Source organism: Nyctereutes procyonoides, unplaced genomic scaffold, assembly GCF_905146905.1.
Source record: "Nyctereutes procyonoides isolate TBG_1078 unplaced genomic scaffold, NYPRO_anot_genome, whole genome shotgun sequence".
NCBI lineage: Eukaryota > Metazoa > Chordata > Mammalia > Carnivora > Canidae > Nyctereutes > Nyctereutes procyonoides.
Window position 1 is genome coordinate 73,798,757 of NW_026575146.1, and position 19,251 is coordinate 73,818,007.

At 58.5% G+C, this 19,251-nt stretch overlaps 3 protein-coding genes across 8 annotated transcripts; 2 read left to right on the forward strand and 1 right to left on the reverse strand.

The window, feature by feature from the left end:
* The first annotated feature begins 131 nt into the window (after positions 1-131).
* DBP (D-box binding PAR bZIP transcription factor) lies at positions 132-6,004 on the forward strand. Its single transcript, XM_055310401.1, has 4 exons — positions 132-942; positions 1,808-2,218; positions 3,802-4,013; positions 5,517-6,004. The coding sequence occupies exons 1-4, from the start codon at positions 804-806 to the stop codon at positions 5,730-5,732; spliced, it is 978 nt and encodes a 325-aa protein (XP_055166376.1). The 5' UTR covers positions 132-803; the 3' UTR covers positions 5,733-6,004.
* Positions 6,005-6,180: 176 nt separating this feature from the next.
* Positions 6,181-14,549, reverse strand: SPHK2 (sphingosine kinase 2). 6 transcript variants are annotated; one of them, XM_055310398.1, is made up of 7 exons: positions 14,438-14,549; positions 13,280-13,433; positions 9,875-10,361; positions 8,810-8,959; positions 8,576-8,670; positions 8,372-8,487; positions 6,181-7,917 (listed from the first exon to the last, which is right to left on the reverse strand). In XM_055310398.1, the coding sequence occupies exons 2-7, from the start codon at positions 13,316-13,318 to the stop codon at positions 6,813-6,815; spliced, it is 1,992 nt and encodes a 663-aa protein (XP_055166373.1). In that variant the 5' UTR covers positions 13,319-13,433; positions 14,438-14,549; the 3' UTR covers positions 6,181-6,812. The 6 variants fall into 6 exon arrangements, with proteins under 6 accessions (XP_055166373.1, XP_055166371.1, XP_055166372.1 ...); XM_055310396.1 differs by having other exon boundaries at positions 13,280-13,521; XM_055310397.1 differs by lacking the exon at positions 14,438-14,549 and adding an exon at positions 14,113-14,420 and having other exon boundaries at positions 13,280-13,521.
* Positions 14,550-14,709: 160 nt separating this feature from the next.
* On the forward strand, positions 14,710-19,102 carry RPL18 (ribosomal protein L18). Its single transcript, XM_055310402.1, has 7 exons — positions 14,710-14,850; positions 16,179-16,265; positions 16,586-16,693; positions 17,183-17,281; positions 18,076-18,199; positions 18,285-18,354; positions 18,985-19,102. Exons 1-7 carry the CDS (start codon positions 14,848-14,850, stop codon positions 19,058-19,060), a joined length of 567 nt encoding a protein of 188 aa, XP_055166377.1. The 5' UTR covers positions 14,710-14,847; the 3' UTR covers positions 19,061-19,102.
* Positions 19,103-19,251: the final 149 nt, after the last annotated feature.

Below are 19,251 nucleotides of genomic sequence, written 5' to 3' on the forward strand. Positions count from 1 at the left end.
GGAGCCATGTGCTTCCCCCTCCCGCCTGCCTCATTGGCCCGAACTGGGTCAGGGTCCCGCCCCCAGTGCAGTCTCCCATTGGGCAAATGTAGGTCAGGGTCCCGCCTCTCACCTAAAGGCACGGCCACTTCACGCCCTGAGCCCCTCACGCGCCCTCCCGAGCCCTGGAGGATCCGGGGGTCCCATTGGCCGTGCGTCTCGAAGGGTCAGGACGCGATTGGCCCGCGCTTTCAGCCGGAGGGAGGCACGCGGCTGGGGTGCTTAGCCCTGGAGGCTGGCGGGGGCCGAGGGGAGGGGTGCGCGCTGTGGCGTCGGGTGTTTTGGTTTGGCTTTTTTTTTTTTTTTCCGCGAAAGAAGTTTGCGTTGGCCACGCCTCAAGGCGGCCGCCTCCTCTTGCCCCCTCCCCCGCCCTCCGCGCACACCTCTTGGTGCAGATTGCAAAGCGCCTTCCGCTGAGAGAGCTGCAGATTTTGCAAGAGCCAGGCTCGCCCACCTTGTAGAAGGAGCGCCTGGTGTCCCCTTGAACTCTGAGTAGCAAAGAGCCGGCTGCCTGGTTTTGATCAAGCCTCTCACTCGGACTGCATGATCTCCTGGGACCCTCTTGAGTTGCACGTTTCTGCACCGAGGACTGCAAATCCTCGTCACCCCTAGGATTTGCAGTGTTCTGGATACTGGAGGCTTGCAACCTCCGCTCGCCCGCCCCTGGGTAGGCACTCGCCCGAACCACAGGAGTGTGCCGCTGACTGGCAAGCCAGCTCTTCGCCTCTCCATGAGCCCGTGAGCCTGCGGGCAGGTGCCCGGTGATGGCGCGGCCGGTGAGCGACAGGGCCCCGGCTTCCCTGCTGCTGGGCGGCCCAGCCGGGGCCCCCCCTGGCGGGGGAGCGTTGCTTGGGCTGCGGAGCCTTCTGCAGGGGACCAGCAAACCCAAAGAGCCAGCCAGCTGTGAGTTCTAGCCCCCATCGATCCCAACCCGGACACCCTACTCGCTTAGGGATTCAAGTGTTGGGAGGGGGTGGGGGACGGGTGGCTCCCTGCTACGAGCGGAGAGTCCATCCTTTACCCGTCATCTACCCGATTACAAAGGTGTTCAGGCCCCTAAGTCCCTCAGCACCCAGGATCCAAAAGTACAGGCGCTCAAGCCCGTCCACCAGGAAGACCCAAGGAGTCCCCCCAAAGTCCTCTTTTCCGAGGACACAAGAGTCTGGGCTCCAGCCCCCGCTTCCTCTGGATTCTGAGAGTCTGGACCCCTGGGGTCCAGGGAGGAGGGAGGGGGTGTGTCGGATGCTCACACGGTAGTGACACGGGCTTGGGCGGGGCCTCCTGGGGTCACATGGAGTCTAGGGATGAGGAATGTGCCCCAGGAATAGAGCCCCTTCCTGCCCCTTACATAGTGTGGGGGTGGGGAGAAGAGATTCCTGTGAGCAAGGGGGTTAGACTACAGAGAAGTCTCACCTGCCCAACCCTCCACCTACCTCTGTCTGAACTTCGTCCCCCTTCTGTGTCTCTATCCCTTCCCTGGTCTGTGTCCTTTCCTTGTCTGGGTCTCTATCCTCCACTCTTTCTGAGTGAGTATCGGTACCCGTCTCTCTCTCTGGCGCCCCTTTCTGTGCTTTCTCTCTGGGTCTCTTTCCCTCTCTTGAGTCTCTGTCTCTTCTTTTGGGGTCCTTGCCTTCCCACTCTTATCTCTGCCTCTCCCCCGCTTGTCCGTCTTGCTCTGGATTTCCGCCGTGTGGGTTTCTATCTCCCCTTTCTTCCTGTCTCTCTGTCTCGGGGGTCTCTTCTCCATCTCTTCCTTCCCACCCCGCAGGTCTCCTGAAGGAAAAGGAGCGCAAGGCGGCTCCGGCAACAGCCACGGTCCCCGGGCCAGGCTTGGAGACGGCGGGCCCGGCGGATGCCCCAGCCGGGGCGGCGGTGGGCGGCGGGTCCCCGCGGGGGCGCCCGGGGGCCCCGCCAGGCCCGGGTCTGTTGGCGCCGCTGCTGTGGGAGCGGACGCTGCCGTTCGGCGACGTGGAGTACGTGGACCTGGACGCGTTCTTGCTGGAGCACGGGCTCCCGCCCAGCCCGCCGCCGCCCGGCGGCCCATCACCGGCGCCCTCGCCCGTGCGCACGCCCGCACCCTCCCCGGGGCCCGGTTCCTGCGGCTCAGCTTCCCCTCGTTCCTCCCCGGGGCACGCCCCCACCCGGGCTGCCCTCGGGGCCGCGGGCGGCCACCGCGCAGGTGCGACGGCGGGGGCGGGGCAGGGCCCTGGTGGGGCGGGGCTTGGGCTTTAGGGGCGGGGCTGTACAGCACTTGGGGCCGGGAGCGTGGGGCTGGGGTTGTGCGCCCAATTTCTGGGGCCTCTAGGCGCGAGAGATGCTGGGAGAGGAGTCTGGATTCTCTGCCTCCTAATGCGTCAGGGACTGGGTCTCCTGAATCCATTGGAGATGGGGGCCTTGGGATCCCAAATTACAGGAAGTCTGCCCAGTGGGGCGGTAGTGTGGACTTTTCTGTGGAACGTGGGGACAGAGGGTGGGGACACTCGATTACTGGGGAGTGAACTGCACTCCAGAATCTGGGCCTGTAATCGGTGGACTGGGGAAGAACTGTAACCCCTAGGCCCTCTACAGGGAAGAAAGCAAGGTCTGGGCACATACTTATTTCACTGGGATCTAAGAGACTGGCAGCCCTAGTTGCTGGGTCCTCCAGCGGAGAAGAGCTAGGACCCGGGGTCCCGGAGTCCTCTAGAAGGAACCTGGAAGGTTGGGGATCTTCAAGCTGGGTCTTCCGTTGGGGCGACGACCGCGAGCCTCCTATGTTCCTGGGAGAGGAGGGGCCTGGGATCCCAGAATCATGTGTATCCCAGTGGCGAGGGAGAAGGTCAAGGGGACCGTTTCTCAGCGTGTTCCCCAGAGAGCAGGAGGGCCTGTATCTTTGGAGGTTGAGAGGTTTGAGCTGAGACCCCAGGGAGCAGAAGGAAAAGTGTGCTCCCTCGGGCACTTGGGGGTCTCCACGGGCGGACTGCAGGTTGGGGAATTCCTGGACACACCAGCCCCTGGCGCGGCCTTAGGCCAGAAGCAGGGCCCTTCTCTTCCCCGCCGCACATTCCCGCGCCACGTGAGTCCTCCCCTCCCTCCTCCTTGCTTCTCGCTTCGCGCACGCGCGGTCACGCGGGGGGGGGCGGGGCCTGGAGAACTAGAGGGCGCCGGTGGCGGCAGGGGGGGCGGGGCGGGAAAGCAGGCACCCGCACGTGACAGGCCCTGAACCGGTGTCCTCAGCTGGCCCCGGCTTGCTCGCTCTTAAAGGCACAGGCCATCCCTGTCCCTTCTCTTGAACCAACTTCCCCCAAGCCTCAGTCGTTTCTGCTTTTCTTCCCCAACTCTTCAGGTCCAGGAGCTCTTACACGGCTCACCTGAAATCTTTTCAGTGCACTGGATTTCTTTTTCCTGAACAGCCTGGGGTGGGGTCTAGGCTTTGGTCATGGATTCAGTAAGCAGGATTCAGGCTAGATAATGAGAAAGAAGTAACACTGCCAATCTGAAGGCCTGAGGTTTAGACCAGGCTCGTGTGTTATTTAGGGTAGGTCAGTTATAATTGGGCCCGTTTCCCTATTTGTAAAAATGGAATTGGTTCCTTGATTTCTAAGCACCTTTGTAGCTTAGAGAAGCTTCGTATTTTATATTAGAGAGGTTGATCTCTGGTGGGCTTTGTGGTAGGCTTCATAAGGGCCTTTCTTGTGGTAGAAAAGAGCAGGGGGTAGCCTCTGTGAAACACCCCCTCCCTCAATAAATCCACATTCAGGTGGCACATTCTATTTCCCCAAGGCCTGACCTCTCGGGACACACCCAGCCCCGTGGACCCAGACACCGTGGAGGTGCTGATGACATTTGAACCAGACCCCGCCGATTTAGCCCTGTCAAGCATTCCTGGCCATGAGACCTTTGACCCTCGGAGACATCGCTTCTCAGAGGAGGAACTTAAGCCCCAGCCCATCATGAAGAAGGCCCGGAAGATCCAGGTGCCAGAGGAGCAGAAGGTAAGCACTGCCAGATGTAGGATCAAGGCGTGGCCTTTATAGGTCCCTTAGCCAGGGATGGCCCTTTCCTCACAGACAAGCCTGGGCTTCTCACTTTGGTTAGCTCTCAGGTTCTCTTAACCTACAGCCAAGAATGAGATGTCCATAGCCATGGGCTTGAGGGGGCCGAGGTTTGGGCTTGAGATTTACAAAGATGGTATCACTGGGGGATGCAGACTCAGCCAGCCCTGCTTGGACCCACCAGTATAGGCTTGGAGCTTTGACCAGGCCCTGTTGCCAAGGACAGCATCCCTTAGCAGCATGGTATCGGTCTGTTTCTTTTGAGCCACTTGTCAGGCTGGGACTGATCTTTTGATCTCTGATTTGGGCCATCTTTCCTGGTGCTTGCATCTATGTAGGATGTAGACTTTGCCAGCCCCTCCGGGCCTTGTTTCTCATTGGTGAGAGGCCTCAAGTTCTCTCTAGCAGCCAGAGCCACACTCTGATTTGGAGCTGTGACCACATCTTTCTGGCATCCTGCCTTTGCCAGCTCTGGGGTCTCCCCTAGTAAGGGGTGCCAGGGGTTCTCTCACCAGACTTCACCATGCCCTTGTGTAAGACACAGCTACCCGAAGCACTGAGGACTGGCTTGTCAACCCAGTCTAGACCAGTGGTTTCTTCTGTCACAGGGCCGGGACTCGATTTACCTTAGTAAGCAAGAACTAGGCTTTTGTGAAATGGGGGTGGGAGGAGAGCATCTGTTGGAGCTCTGGGTGGTCCTTGTTACAAAGGAGTGGTCCTCCTCCACAGCCAAATTCTACGACTGGGGAACCTAAGGGTAATGGTCTAGGGAGGTCTCAGGATAGGCCCTTTTGCTAAGGGACAGCTCTTCTAGCAACCCAGGCTGTTGGGGAGAAGGCAGCTGTTTGGCCTCTATTCAAGGCCAGAGGGTCAGAGACTGGCTGCAGTTATTGGGACCACTTAGACCTTACTTTTGTTTGCTGAAGAAGGATGGAGTTACCTTGACAACCAGGTCAAAGGGCCCCAGCCCTGGATTTGTGGGACCCAAAACCCCATTGCTAGGGATCCTAAGCTTTCCTTAGCAACCAGGATCTGAGAAGGTGGTGCAAAGAGTGATGCTTTTTTTTTCTGGGAAAAGCCCTCAGACCCTGCTTGCCCTGTTGCTAGGGAACAAGCATCCTTAGCAACCAGGAGCTAACTGTAGGTCCTTGTCAAGCCAGGAGTGGTGGGGTTTGTTTGCACAGTGGAGACTTGAAGCCCAGTTGCTTGAAGTGGGGAGAACTATCTCTCACCTTAGTTGTTGCCAGGGGCCTGCTCTCCTTGGCAACCAGACCCTTGGGTACCCATCCTAGGAAAGACCTGGTATCTTTTGGTACCCAGTGCTGGGCAAGAAGCACACCCATGGGGGGGTCTCTTCGATGCTGCCTGGTCCTTGAAGGCACAAGGAAAGCTGCTTCTCCTGGCCCCTCTGGTCCTTAGTGCTTTCTCAAACCCTACCCTCAGGACGAGAAGTATTGGAGCCGAAGGTACAAGAATAACGAGGCAGCCAAGAGGTCCCGAGATGCCCGGCGGCTCAAGGAGAACCAGATCTCGGTACGGGCGGCCTTCCTGGAGAAGGAGAACGCCCTGCTGAGGCAGGAAGTGGTGGCTGTGCGCCAAGAGCTGTCCCACTACCGCGCCGTGCTGTCCCGCTACCAGGCCCAGCACGGATCCCTGTGAGGCCGTCCCCCATCCCTGCCAGGCAGCCTCGCTCAGACTTGTGCCCTGACGCCCTCTTCCTTCCCCACCCTGTGGCCCACAGGCCGGCCAGCTGAGTGCCCCAGGAACGTGATGATGCAGATAAATACATTTATATTTTTAAGAAAAAGCGAGCCTCCCCCCTCCCTCGCGGGGGCGGGGAGGGTCCTGTGTGTGTGCCCCTGCCACTTCGGGGACCCCATCCTCCCACCGCCTCCGTTAACGCGTCCTGAATAAATCTTGAGAACCCCAGAGCCAGCTGTTGTGGGGGAGGAGGCAGCTCCCTGGCCCCAGTTCAAGGCCATTGGGTCACGCTGGCCGCGGTCTGTGGGCAGGTCTGGGCTTTGGTCCATAAAAGGCAGGAGCCACTGGAAGCGGCCAGAATTGGATCCCCTCCCACGGGCTGCCAGATGCAGAAGGGGCGACGGTCTGAGAGGAATGAAGCGACTGCCTTTATTGCATAGACCTTTTCAATTGCTTTGAAGATTGGGGTCAGGGGACGCACAAGAGACAGAAGACAAGAGAAACGAGTTTCCCCGCCCCCACTGGTGCGGGGGGAGGTGGAGGGACATTAGTGCAAATCCGAGCGTCGGCCCCGGGGAACCTGCCCCTCCTGGGCTGATTGGCCAGTTAAGTGGAGGCACCGGAGTGGATAGGGCGAGTCCCGGGTCCTGACTGGCCAATTAACTAAGGCTTCCCCAGCCCGTACATGCCAGGGCCGGTCATCGGACAGCGCGTAAGGCAGCCTCCGCCCTCAGCGGACCTGGCCTCCCACGAGCCAGAAGCGAGGGTCTAGACCGAGTCCCGCCCTCATTGGTCAGGCACTACCCTCGGGGCCAGCCCATTTGTCGGTGATCGGGATGACCCCGATCTCCAGGAATTCGGGCCACACTCCAACCAACATTATCTATGGTCCCTTGGGAGCGGGCACAATCCTGAGACGGGTCCCTGCGTGTGGGGCCTTCGTCCTGACTCCTAACAACTAGGCCTCCGCCCCTAGGTCAGGCTCCGCCTCCTTGGAATGTAGGCCCCGCCCCTGGCGGGCTGCAAGCTTTGAGAGGTTCAAGGCTCCCGACCTGGGCAGCCTGGAGGCCCGGTGAGCAGTGTACCCAGGCCTGGATGCATCTGCGCCTGCAGTGGCCCATACTCCACCTGCTCTCCGTCCACAGTGAGCACGCCCCGAGGCGTGAGAGGCTCGAGGCGGAAGGCACGGGCTGCGGCATAGCCCAGCTGCGGACAGCCCAGGTTGAAGTGGCTCCCTCGCTCCATGGCCAGAAAAAGGCGCAGCAGTGCAGCCCGCGAGATGCCACCCCGCACCCAGCACAGGTGCACCAGGCCGTCGTCAAAGCGCGCGTGGGGAGCTGCCACCAGGTCAGCCCCCAGGTGGCTGGGTGAGATGGCCAACATAAGCACAAAGTCCCCCTCCAGCGTCACCCAGCCTGGGGGGAGTGGGGTGCCCAGAGGAGGGAGCAGGTGGTCAGGTGGGCCCCCAGTAGAGATCGCTTCTGGGGCATCAGGGGTGGGAGGTGGGAGCCCAGAGGAGGCTGGCATTTCTGGAACCCCCTCGGTGATGGGGGACAATAAAGCTGCCTTAGGGGAGCTAGGTGGTGAGGGCAGCAGTGGGTCTGGGGACAGTGGGGCATCCCCAGCCCCACCCCAGTCCCCGGCCAACTCTGGGCCCCCACCGTTGAGAGACAGGATGGGCAGGGGCTCAGGTGAGCCAGGGGAGGTCAGGGCAGGCTGGGGCATGGGCAGTGGCAGGGGCAGGTCAGATACCGAGCGATGCAGGGGTGAGTGTGCTACGGGTGGGGCTGGGGCCGGGGCTGGGGCCAGAGTCAGCTCTGACTTGGCACGGGGCAGGCCGTGAGCAGGGGTGGGTGAGGCAGGTTCCACAGTGGCAGGGAGGTAGGAGAGGCGTCCACGGTATGTGTGCAGGTTGGCAAGGCCCAGCACCGTGCCCAGTGTGAAGCGGGCACTGCCCAGGGCCCTGAAGCGCTCGCTCTGGATGTCCACATCTGACACGAAGCCCCAGGCCACGGACAGGAAGGAGAAACAGCGGGAACCCGAGGCCAGTGTCACAGAGAGCAGGTCCAGTGGGCGGCTGCCACCCCGGCAGAGGAGCAGTGAGCAGTTGAGCAGCAGGTCGACACCCAGGGCAGGTTCAAACCTTCATAGCCAGAGACGGATGGACACAGTGGGAAAGAGTAAATGGGGTCACGTGAGAGACACAGTGCAAGGTGGCAGAAGACACGGAAAGGTGGGGCTGCAGACAGCAGGGGACCAGGCTGCCCACGGCCTGGGGCCCACCCACAGCAATTTGGCCACCTCCGAATGGACCCTTCTTACCAAGCCAGGTTCCCTGTCAGTTCTTTCATCTATAAGCATTTTGCCACCTGTGTGCCAGGCACAGTTCTAGGTACTAGGGATATAGCTGGAAACGGATAGGCAAAACGGGGGGGGGGGGGGTGTGGGGAGCATCCCAGTTAAGACAGATCCACTTGGACTGGGATGTGGGACTGCGGACTGCCTGGGGGACATGTGGGGACAGAAGTGCCACGTAGCAGGAGGGCTCACCCTTCCCCTTACAGTACCAGGCTCCCCGAGAAGGGACCCCCACCTACCCCCCATGCTGGTTCACAGCTCCAGCCAGGGCATTGCCTGAGCCACAGGGGAGAATGCCCACAGGTGTCTTCACAGCTTCTTTCCAGTCAGGGCGGCCTAGGAGCCCGTTCAGCACCTGCAGGGCGGGACACCAGCCACCTGGGTCCTGGTCCCAGTGCCAGCCTCCTGAGTCCCCCAGGATAGGCAGGTTGCCCCTGCCCTACCTCAAACAGCAGCCCGTCTCCTGAGACTGTCACGATGCCGTCCCACTCACTCAGGTTCAGTCCCTGAACCAGCTCCCGGGCATGGTTCTGCCGTTCTAATGTGGGGAAACAGCAGGTGAGCCAGGCTGTTCCCCTCTGCCCCACCACCATTACCCAAGACTCAGAACTCAGGAGTCCTAGCCCCTCACTGCCCCACCCCCCTAGCCCCTCCTTCCATCTTGACCTGGAACTTACCTGTCTGGATGAGGTTGAAGGACAGTCCGGCTTCAGAGATCATGGGCAGCACGTGGTTCTTACACCACTGCCAGGCCAGACCCCGCCCCCCGAAGGGATTGACCAGTAGGAGCAATCGGGGTGGCCTTGGCAGAAGCTCAGGGGTTATTTCTGCAAAGAGAGGGCAAGGAGTATAGAGGGCACCGACCCAGGCTCCTCACCTCAGAGCAGCAACTGCAAACAGCCCCTAATGGAGCTGGTGAGGGGCTGGCATTGGGGCCTGCTGGGAATTCACAGGGTTTTTTTTCCTCCCAGCCTTCAGGTGTTGGGGCTCAGGTGTGCAGCCCCACCCCTCCCTCCCAGGGGCCAGAGACCAAGGCAGGGCTTGGGTGTCTAATCCCAATGCCCTTTGGACCCCCGTGTGGGAGGAGGAAGGAGAGCTGTGGTTTCCACTTTATTCTCAAACACCTGGAATTCAGAATCAGGTTACTCCACTGTGCAAGGCTCCCTCATTATCACCATCCCTTAGGGCCCCCAGCCAGCCAGCAGGATCCTGGAAGACCAAGGGAGGCTCACCAGATGGGGACCCTTGAACCTTTACCTTCCTGTGACAACTGAGGAGCCTGAGTGGGGGAGCCTCTGCCCCCAAAGCCTTCTCTGCCCACCGCCCCCACCCGCCCACCTGCCCCCCGCCCCTGGCCAAAAAGCTGGATTAGGTGCTACCTCTGGGATCCTGGGATGCCCTAGGGGACCTCTGAGTGCCTGTCACTCTGGGTGGTGACTAATCATGTCTGTCTGCTGCTCTCACCAGACAGGGAGCCTCTGACTCATCTGTGGTCAGGGCCCATGGAAGGGGGGAGGGGACACAGACAAAAATCTATGAGAGCAGCACACACAAATCATTTTTCTCTGCCTGTGGTTTTTCTTCCTTCTGTAGCCCGTCCCTGTGTGTATATCACTCTTTCAGTACAGACCAAGAGAGACACATCACAGACAAACACACAGTAGAGACAGAGATGTCCACAGAGGAAAATCCACAGAGACACCAAGGTGGCCCTAGGACAGAGTGGCTGCATAGTGCCTCACCCCCATCCCCAGGCAGTGGCACTCCACGGAGCAGACACATGAGGGCAGTGGCCCAGCGCTGGGCCTCAGCGCGGTTCTCCTCGTAGGTGGCTGCCCCGTCGGCCCGAAAGGTGCGAGGGGCTCTGCGCCGGCCCCCAAGCCGGCCACCGCGCCGGCCCTGCGGGTAGGTGTAGATGCAGAAGTAGGCTGCTGAGTCTGAGAGGCTGCGGCTCCGAAGGGTGCAGCAGCCAGACACCTCGGCCAACAGGACCAAGCCGCCCCGGGGCCGGGCTTCAGGCTTCGGACGCAGCCGCTGTATGTGCAGGGCCTGTGGTGTGAGAGTGAGGGCGAAGCGGGAGCCGCGGGCTGGGTAGGAGCCAAACTCGCCATGCAGGAGCGGGGTGCTGGCGGCCAATGGTGGTGGCGGTGGGGGGGCCATGGCCTCGGCCCTGTCCAGGGCGCTTCTAGGCCTGTGGCCCCAGCTCCAGGTCAGCTCCTGGTCTGGCCTCTGTGGGGAGGGAGGAGGGCAGGAGTCAGAGTCCAGGACCCCTGCGGCAGGTAGAGAAAAGCAGGGGCAGGGCCAGTGGACAGGAGATAACCAGGGGTGGTGACAGGCGAGATGGGAGTGTCAGAGACAGAAGGCTCAGACGAGTGTGGGGAGATCCTGGGGACACAGGGTATAAGTCTTTTGTATAGGAAGGCCAGCATCCTGGAGGGTGGACAGCCAGGCATGCAAACGTTCATTCATTTATTCCCCCAAATAATCACTCAGGACCTTCTACGTGCCAATCACAGTACCAGGCCCAGCAAAGACAGCAGAGAACAAAAAAGACAAAAAAAAATCCCTGCCTTTGTAGAGTTTGTATTCTCATGGGAGGACAGAAAAACAAGAGAAATTAGTAAAATATACAGTGTGTTGGATAATTAGGGCTTCAGAGGAGAATGAGGCAGAGGAGAGAGATCTGGATGGTGGAAATATGGAAAGACCAAGAACACAACACACACACATACACACACACACGTGGGAGGTCATCTCCAGATGGAGAAAGTGACACCAGAGAGACACCCAGACACAAAGAAAGAGAAGGATGGAGTCTAAGAGCCAGAAAAACTCCAACAGGAGACAACAGCTTTGATGAGATGAAACCCAGGATGATGAGAGATACTCAGGAGAGTCAGAGTTTAGGGGCGCCAGAAGGTCCTCTGAGGGTCAGGAAGACAAAGGACTGAACAGAGAGGAGGGGCAGGAGGGAGGAGGTGTAGACAGCTGGAGAGACCAAGAAAGGGATAGGATGAAAGGAACTAAGGAGTCACAGAGCTAAAGGAGCCGCATGCAGGCGCCTGCGAGGGACAGGGGCCGACACTGGACCCGGAGCACTGACCTGGGCGTCTGGCCGCCTGCTCTCCAGGGAGGGGATGGGAGCCGGGCCTGAGGTCCCCTCCCCAGAGGCCATCCCCCTGCCCTCTGCCCAGCTTCTGCCTCCTCCCTGCTCACCTTTGTTCCCCACCGCCCCGCCCACCCAGCTGCCTGCCAGTCCTGCCCCTCACCTTCCCCGGCCTAGAGCTGCCCCAGACGCACCTCCATCTGTAGACTCACCCTCAGGAGTCACCTCTGCCCCCTGCCCTGGGCAGCTCCCTCGGGGCCCCGCCCCTAAACTTGCACAGAGCAGCGCCCCCATCCCTGAGCTGGAATCAGGCTTAGATAGAGTCCTAGATCTCCTCCAGTCCTGGGCCTGAGGTTCTGTCCCCTAGGTCCGCAAGTCTCTGGCCTGGTCCCCCAGAACTGGGCCTGGTTCGCCATTCAAAGATCCCCCTGCCCACCGCTCCCAGTCCATAGGCCTGAGTCTCTGTCTCCGGTTCCTCCAGTCCCGGTCCTCCATCCCCATCCCATTTCCAGAACCCAGTCCCAGACCTGGGTTTCCACTCCTGGATCCCTCAGTCCCGGTTCTGGTTCTCCATCTCCATCCCACACCCCTGGTACCCCAGTCCCGGCCTGCGTCTCCGTTCCTCTTGGTCCCGCGGTCCCCCAGACTCGGGTCCCTGACCCTACCCCCGCACCCTCCTCACACGCCAAGTCCTCCTCCAGGCGGCCCCTCAAGTCAGCACCAACCGCCCCCATCAGACCCGGGGGGGGGAGGGTGTGAGTCCGCTCAGCCAATGGCTGCGCGGCCGGCCTGAGCCGCGCCAGTGAGGGCGCGCGGGGGGCGGGGCCAGCAGCTCGCGAGCGTGGCGCAGGGCCCAGCCGAGGGAGAGCTCGAGAACTGGGCGGGGCATCGCTCTTCGCGAGATCAGCTGCCATAGTAAGTGAGGGCACACGCGCAGCAGAGGCGGCGTCACGACCCCACAAGCCAGCGCCGCTGACGCCATCTTTGTGGAGGGCAGGCGGTAGGTGGGCCCGATCCATTGAGTTTTTTTTTTTTTTTTTCCCATTGAGTTTTTGAAAGAGAAGAAGCAGGAGGGAGGAGATCATCACCTGCAGATACTGATCCTAACACAGGTAACCAAGGCCCAGAGGTATGCAAAGGGAGTTAGTAAAAGAGACCCAGAAAAGCAGAATCAGAAGCAGTAAGAGACTTAGAGCGCTGCCTGTTTTTTGGATAGTTACAGAAAGCCCTGAGAAAAACAGAGATACGTATGCAAAGACACAAAGACAATAGAATTGAGAATATGCAAGGTTAAGGATTCAAGAAAACCCAGAAAATGATGGACACAGACACAGGGACAGATATTTCTGACAGGAAAACTGGGGAGGAGAGGCTCATTAATTCACCAACTATTTACCTTGGACTCAACCCAGAGTGGAGGCAGCATGACATGGACATCTGCCCAGTGAATGACCCAGTAACATGGCAAAACAGAAACAAGGAGCAAGATGGGGAGAAATGGTATCTGAGAGGGACTTCAAGGCAGGGGTAGGGGAGGAAGACAATGCTGGAGGAGCAGAGGCTAAGAGGAAGTGAGCCCAAGAGAATGCAAAAATGTGGGCAGAGAGAGACAGAGAGAGGCAAAGACACGGTAAAGTGCAAAGAAAGCAAGGCAAGAATAATATCTGGATAGTAAGAAGCAGAACCGTAGAGAGATACATTCAGGAGGAGACAGGGACAGTATTTGCTAGAAAGGGATGACTGGTGGAAGTTCTTTGATCGTCAAACAATGTACCTTGTGTTTGACCCCGAGTAGCAACAGCACCGAATAATATATGCCAAAGAAAGACCCAGAGCAGGGGGTGGGGGTGGGAGTGGGGACAGAAACCCAGGAAGACGGGAGAAAACAGGGAAATGCACACCTTACATTTGGGAGAAAGAAAGGCGGGCAAAGAGGCTGAGATTCAGAGACAGACCAAGTCACCAAGGCAAGGGAAGGGAAGGGAGGAGGAGGAAACTGTGTCCCATGGTGCAGTGATCTTAGCTTTCGATGGACCCTTACCTGATTCCGCTGCTCCTCTGCTTCAAGGCGTCCATTCATCTGCTGGCCCTCTGCTGTGCTCCGGCATGAGCAGGACAGTGGTCCTGGGCGGGAGGCCGTGGGAGGGCCGTATGGGCAAGGAGTCAGGCCTCACAGTCGGGCCCAGCCTTTGGCTCTGTGGAGGACAGGTGAGTAAGTAGCAGCATCAGGGGAAGGCTGCAGGCCCGGCTGGATGTGCTGGAGGCCAAAGGGGCAGGGCTTCTCTGAGGAAGGAGAAAAGAGGGGACAGGTCAGCTTCGTCACTGCCCTGGCCAGTCCATCTGGTCCTACCCAAGAAGGGCTAAAACAACAGGAGTGGAGGCTACCTTGTTTTGAGCACTTCATGTGCAAAGCATTGTTCAAAGCACCCTTACTAACTTATGTAATGCTGGAAAACAAGTGTCAAGCCTGTTATCCCCTTTTGGCAGATAAGGAAAGTAAGGCACACGGAGATTAAATGACTTGCCCAAGGTCACGCTCTTGTTAGTAATTAGCATGGCCGGGTTTGGGATCCGGATACAGCTGACAAGACCCCCATCTCACCATCTTTCTATGTCAGTGCTTATCACCCGAATCTCCAGGTTCCTTCTCTTTCTAGGTCTCCCTGTCATGCCCTGGGTCTCCATCTCCGGCGGGGGTTGGGGGGGCATCCCTCGCGTCTCTGTCCACTCCCGCTCTGGGCCTCCAGTCCTCCTTCCCTCTGAATCTTTATCCCCCAAGTCTTCCCTTCTCTTTCAGGAGCCTTTTACCCATTCCCTCTCCACCCCCATACCCCAAGGCTGGGGCTTCGGTGTGCCTCCTCCACATTCCAGTACCGTGTAAAGCCCTCACACGGAGCCCGCGGGGCCACTCGAATCTCCGGCAGGGAAAAGCGGCCCCCAAGGGGTAGAGGCTGAGGCGGGGCTCAGAGAATGGGCAGGGGGAGGAGAGGAATATAAAAATTGGAAACACAGGATGCTATAGACTGGGCTGCAGCAAGAAGATCTCGGGTTAGATCTCAAGTAGGACTTCCCGAGCTGCGGCGGCGCCTGGGAAGCACCGCACGAGATAAGAGAGGTGAGCCCGATAAGGAAACGCCTGAAGCGTGGGGTTAGTGGTTTCCCGAGGTCCTGACAGGCCCCGCCAGCTCCGCCTCCTCACCTCCAATACTCGGCCCGCCGGGTCCTCCAAGGAGCCACAGAGAGGCCGTCGGCGTCGGGCCAGAGAGTCACCGTGCGACGCGACCTCCTAGCGCCGCACATCTCTCTCGCTGCCAATTCCCTTTCTTCCGGAAGACTATCGAGAACTAGGAAGAGCCAGAGAGGCCCCCGACGTGGTCGCCGCCCCTCCACCTTTGACGCAGCGCTTGTTCTCCGTGGGTGGTGGTTCCTCCACTTACTCCGGAATCGCCCATTCGGACGCTCTGCGATTCGCCATAGAGAGGTCCGACCCGAGTAGAGCGCCGCGTCGCGCCCGCGTGACGCCATACAAGCGCCCCTCGCTGAAGGCTTTCCCCGCCCCCTCCGGCACTGTTCTCTCTTTCCGGACCTGACTGAGCAGGAGGCGCCATCATGGTGAGCGTGCTTTGAGGCGCTCTGGGCTCGATTATCCGCCGCCATCCGCCGCGGTTTTGGGCTCGGGGCGTGCTGGAGGGGAGCAGGGATGTCGGGGGGGTTCGAAGGGGGCGACTCCCGCAGTGAGGGGACTGTTTTGGTGGATTCGAAGACCAAGGGTGGGTCAGTTCTATCAGCCTCTGGCCACTCTCGTCCCCTTTTATTATTCTAGTTCCAGTTGAGCAGATAACCCAATTGAGGTGCAAAGAAGTTAAACGTTGTGACCGGGGCCACGTTGCACATTGCGTTCTTCGCCACACTGCAAAGAAGTGGCAGAGCCGGGATTCGGACCCGGGTGCTAACCTCACGTCCGCGCTTGGTCTCTTATCTTTGCTGCCCCTACCTGGATCTGTCACTCCCCCGACCTGGAACCTTGGGTTCCGGCTTTTGCGGCCAGGCGGACCTCTGAAGTCTCAGCTCCCTGTCCAGCCTTCAGTCTTGGCTTTCCCCGCCTGTAACCCCAGTTTCTTGGTCTGTGCATTGGGAACACAGTAATCATGCGTCACAGACGCGAGTTTGGGAAGAAGCTGTAGGAGCTACACATCGGAGATCTTGCATACTGAAGTGCTGGAGGAAAGGAGCTACGAATAGCCAAGTAGCTCTCTACAGCGCCTGACACGGCCTGTTAAGGAATCTCAGGACAGCAGCCGGAAGTGGTGGAAGTTGTGGCTTCCTTCAGTTTTCTTAGCTGAAGCGGGCAAACTTGTCTCCTCAGGCTGTTGGATTCAAGGAGGTAGTGCATGGAAGATTCTAGTACTGGTTCTGTGTGGAGTAAGTTCCTAACAAAGGTTCTTTGCTGTATTATTAGGTAGAGTCTGCCCTTGGGTCATGTTATTGAAAAATACCACTTTTGGGGGATGCCTGGGTGGCTCAGTTGGTTAATCATCTGCCTTTGGCTCAGGTCGTGATGCTGGGGTCCTTGGATGGAGCCCCAGGTTGAGCCCCATCAGGGCTCCCTCAGTGGGGAGTCTGCTTCTCCCTCTTGTGCTCTCTCTTTCTTTGTCAAGTAACATTTTTTTTTTTTTAAATACAGCTTCTGAAGAATTAAAATTTGTTAGTGGATGTAAGTCCTGTTAAAGCTTTTTAAGGTGCCATGTGCTGAAGGTTTTGTTTGTGGATTTAATACTTTTCTTATGTTGGGGTTGTTGGAGTCCCAGGTCTTCTAAGGGTGGACTTGGGATTTGTTGTCTCTTCAATAAATGAGGCCCTCTCTCATCCTCAGAGAGGAAGAGTTCTGGGGGTGAGCTGCCAGAGAGAGTTGGGCCCACAGTCTATCCTTATCTCTGCAGGGAGTCGACATCCGCCACAACAAGGACCGAAAGGTTCGGCGCAAGGAGCCCAAGAGCCAGGACATCTACCTGAGACTGTTGGTCAAGGTGAGGTTGAGGCCGGAGCCCCTTAGGTGCCACCTAGAACTGCAGCTTCTAGAACCTCCTTTCTAGTATCAGGCTTCTCCAGGGGCCTGCTGGGCAGGCTCCTGTCTGTGGTTCTGCCCAGGGCTCCTGGAGGTTCAGTGTCCTCAGCCTCAGGGCTTATACAGCTGGGGAGTAGGGAGGGGAATTGGGGGGGGGGGCTGGGGGATGGGAAGCCATAAAACCTTGGCAGCCCAAACCGGTTTTTTGTTAAGTTGAAGGTTGGAAGAATGGTGTGGGCTACCTACCCTGGGTTCCTATTCTGACTTTTCTCTGACCTACAGCTGTACAGGTTTCTGGCCAGACGAACCAACTCTACCTTTAACCAGGTTGTGTTGAAGAGGTTGTTCATGAGTCGTACCAACCGGCCACCTCTGTCCCTTTCCCGGATGGTGAGGAGCTGATTCCGTGGGTGACTGGATTGTGTCTTAGAGCCTGGCTTGGGGCAACGTTGGGGGGGGCTCAGAGCCTGGCCATCAGCTGGTTTCCTTCCACCCCTTGGTGTGTGCAGAGCTCCAACCCTTGACCCTGGGGCTTGTAGTTAAATAGCAGTGGGTATTTGAGCAGCTTGGACTCATCTTGTCATCGTGAAGTTGGGGTGGTTGTAGTGGCTTCAGGTGGCCTGCTGTCACATGACACTGGTCTCAGGTGTCATAAGCTCTCCTGAAGGAGAGATCTGTTGAAAGGTCTGCATTTTGTCTCTGGTGTTTTTCCCTCCTTTCCCGGAGGTTCAGCCTATGCTGATTGAAAAGCTTGTGGCATGGGTGGGTTCAACCCCTTCGGGGCCCAGCTATCTCAGGCCTTGGGATGCCTGAAGCAGTGAGGTTGGAGTGAAATGCCAGAAGGAACTTCCTTAATGTGGAATTATCCTTCTCCCAAAGATCCGGAAGATGAAACTGCCTGGCCGGGAAAACAAAACAGCTGTGGTTGTAGGAACCATAACGGATGATGTGCGTGTCCAGGAGGTGCCCAAGCTGAAGGTATGTGGAGGGGACTCGGGAGTGTGGTGGGTGGGCCAGAGCCCAGACTCGCAGTAGAGTCTGCTGACCTGGCTCATCCTTGCTCACTGCTGATGACCTCTGTCGGGGTGCCTTGAGGCTTGTGATGCATTCCTAGTCTCTTCTCTGGGTGAGGCAGGCATCGCACCTCCCTGTCTGGGTGGCTTTTAGGGCTGAAGGGGGATTGTCCTTTGCATTAGTGATGCTGGGTGCCCCCAGGCAGCCCCCAGGCCCTTCTGGGTCCCTCTCTGTTGCCGGTCTGGTTCTTGAATTTACAGGTTGGCTTCAAGTCTAGATTTCTCTGCCCGTCTGTGGCCTGTGGACAAAGTCCTGGGTCTCTTTAATATTTCCATTTCCGGGGCACTTGGGTGGCTCAGTTCGTTAAGTGTCTGCCTTCGGCTCAGGTCATAATCTCAGGGTCCTGGGATCGGGCCCTGTGTCAGGCTCCCTGCTCAGTGGGGAGCCTGCTTCTACCTCTCCCTCTCCCTCTGCCTTTCCCCTTGCTTGTGCTCTCTCGCGCGCTCTCAAATCTTTAAAAAAAAAAAAAAATCTCCATTTTCTTATCTGTAGTAACTTGAAGTTGCTGCAGCCTTAGAGGTGGTCTTGGACATAAATTAGCTATCGTCAGGTCGAGAAGCTCTCTGTAACAGTGGTGTCACCAGTCTCCGCAAGCAGCTGGGTGCCTCTGCTGGACCAGGGCCATGAAGAGGAAGGCCCAGCAGCCCTGGGGTGGCCATGCATGGGGTCTGACCACATCTGTCCTGTGTGTTCCCTAGGTATGTGCACTGCGCGTGAGTAGCCGTGCCCGGAGCCGCATCCTCAAAGCTGGAGGCAAGATCCTCACCTTCGATCAATTGGCCCTGGACTCCCCTAAGGGTTGTGGCACCGTCTTACTCTCTGGTGAGTGTTTAGTGGCTCCTGTGGTGACTTCGGGGAGCTGGGTCCCCGAACCCAGCTTCCCCTGAACCCATCTTCCCCTTCCCAGGTCCACGCAAGGGCCGAGAGGTGTACAGACACTTTGGCAAGGCCCCAGGAACCCCACACAGCCACACCAAGTGAGTATGCCCAGCCTTGCCATCTGTACCCGGTTCTCCCCTGGACCCCACCCTGTGGATCTGGGCCTTGGGCACACTTCCAGCCTCTTCTGTTCCTCACACCAGTCCAGCCTCAGCCCCCTAGAACTCCTCCCCTCATCTTACCTGCTTTTCCTCAAGACGTGGCTTAAAGCTTTTATTCCCTTTTGGTGAGATCTCTGCATAGCCAGCCCTGTAAGTGCAGTGTTCAGAGCCTGAGGCTGCATCTCCCAGGTGGAGCCTATGTCTTACCCCACTTTGGGGCAGTTCGCATCAATACTTGCCAAGTGCAGGTGCTAAGTGCCCTTGCCTGGCTTTTCCAGCAGCCTACTAGGTGTTACCCCCCCTTACCCCCCCCCTTTTTTAAAGATTTTATTTATTCATGAGAGACACAGAGAGAAAGAGAGGCAGACACAGGCAGAGGGGGAGGAGCAGGCTCCGTGCAGGGATTTCCAGGATCAGGCCTGGGCTGAAGGTGGCGCTAAACCACTGAGCCACCCGGGCTGCCCCCCCCCCTTCCCTTTTGATGTCCCGGTGCTGGTCTGTTAGAGCAGGCTGACCCTATCCTTGGCCCTGAGAGGCACACTCTCACCTTCTTCTCCCTCCCCGCAGACCCTACGTGAGATCCAAGGGCCGGAAGTTCGAGCGTGCCAGAGGCCGCAGGGCCAGCCGAGGCTACAAAAACTAACCCCAGATCCTGCCTTGTTATTAAAAAGATTTTGAATGCTGATGGTCCTCTGTGTATTACTGTGGGGGGGGGGGGCGGGAGACGACAAGAGCGGATTGGAGCCTTAGGGTGAGTTGGGGAGTAGGACAGGACGCGGTGCCCCATCTCCTTGGAGACCAGCCTGGGACGGGATCTTCCCCCTGCGGAGGGCG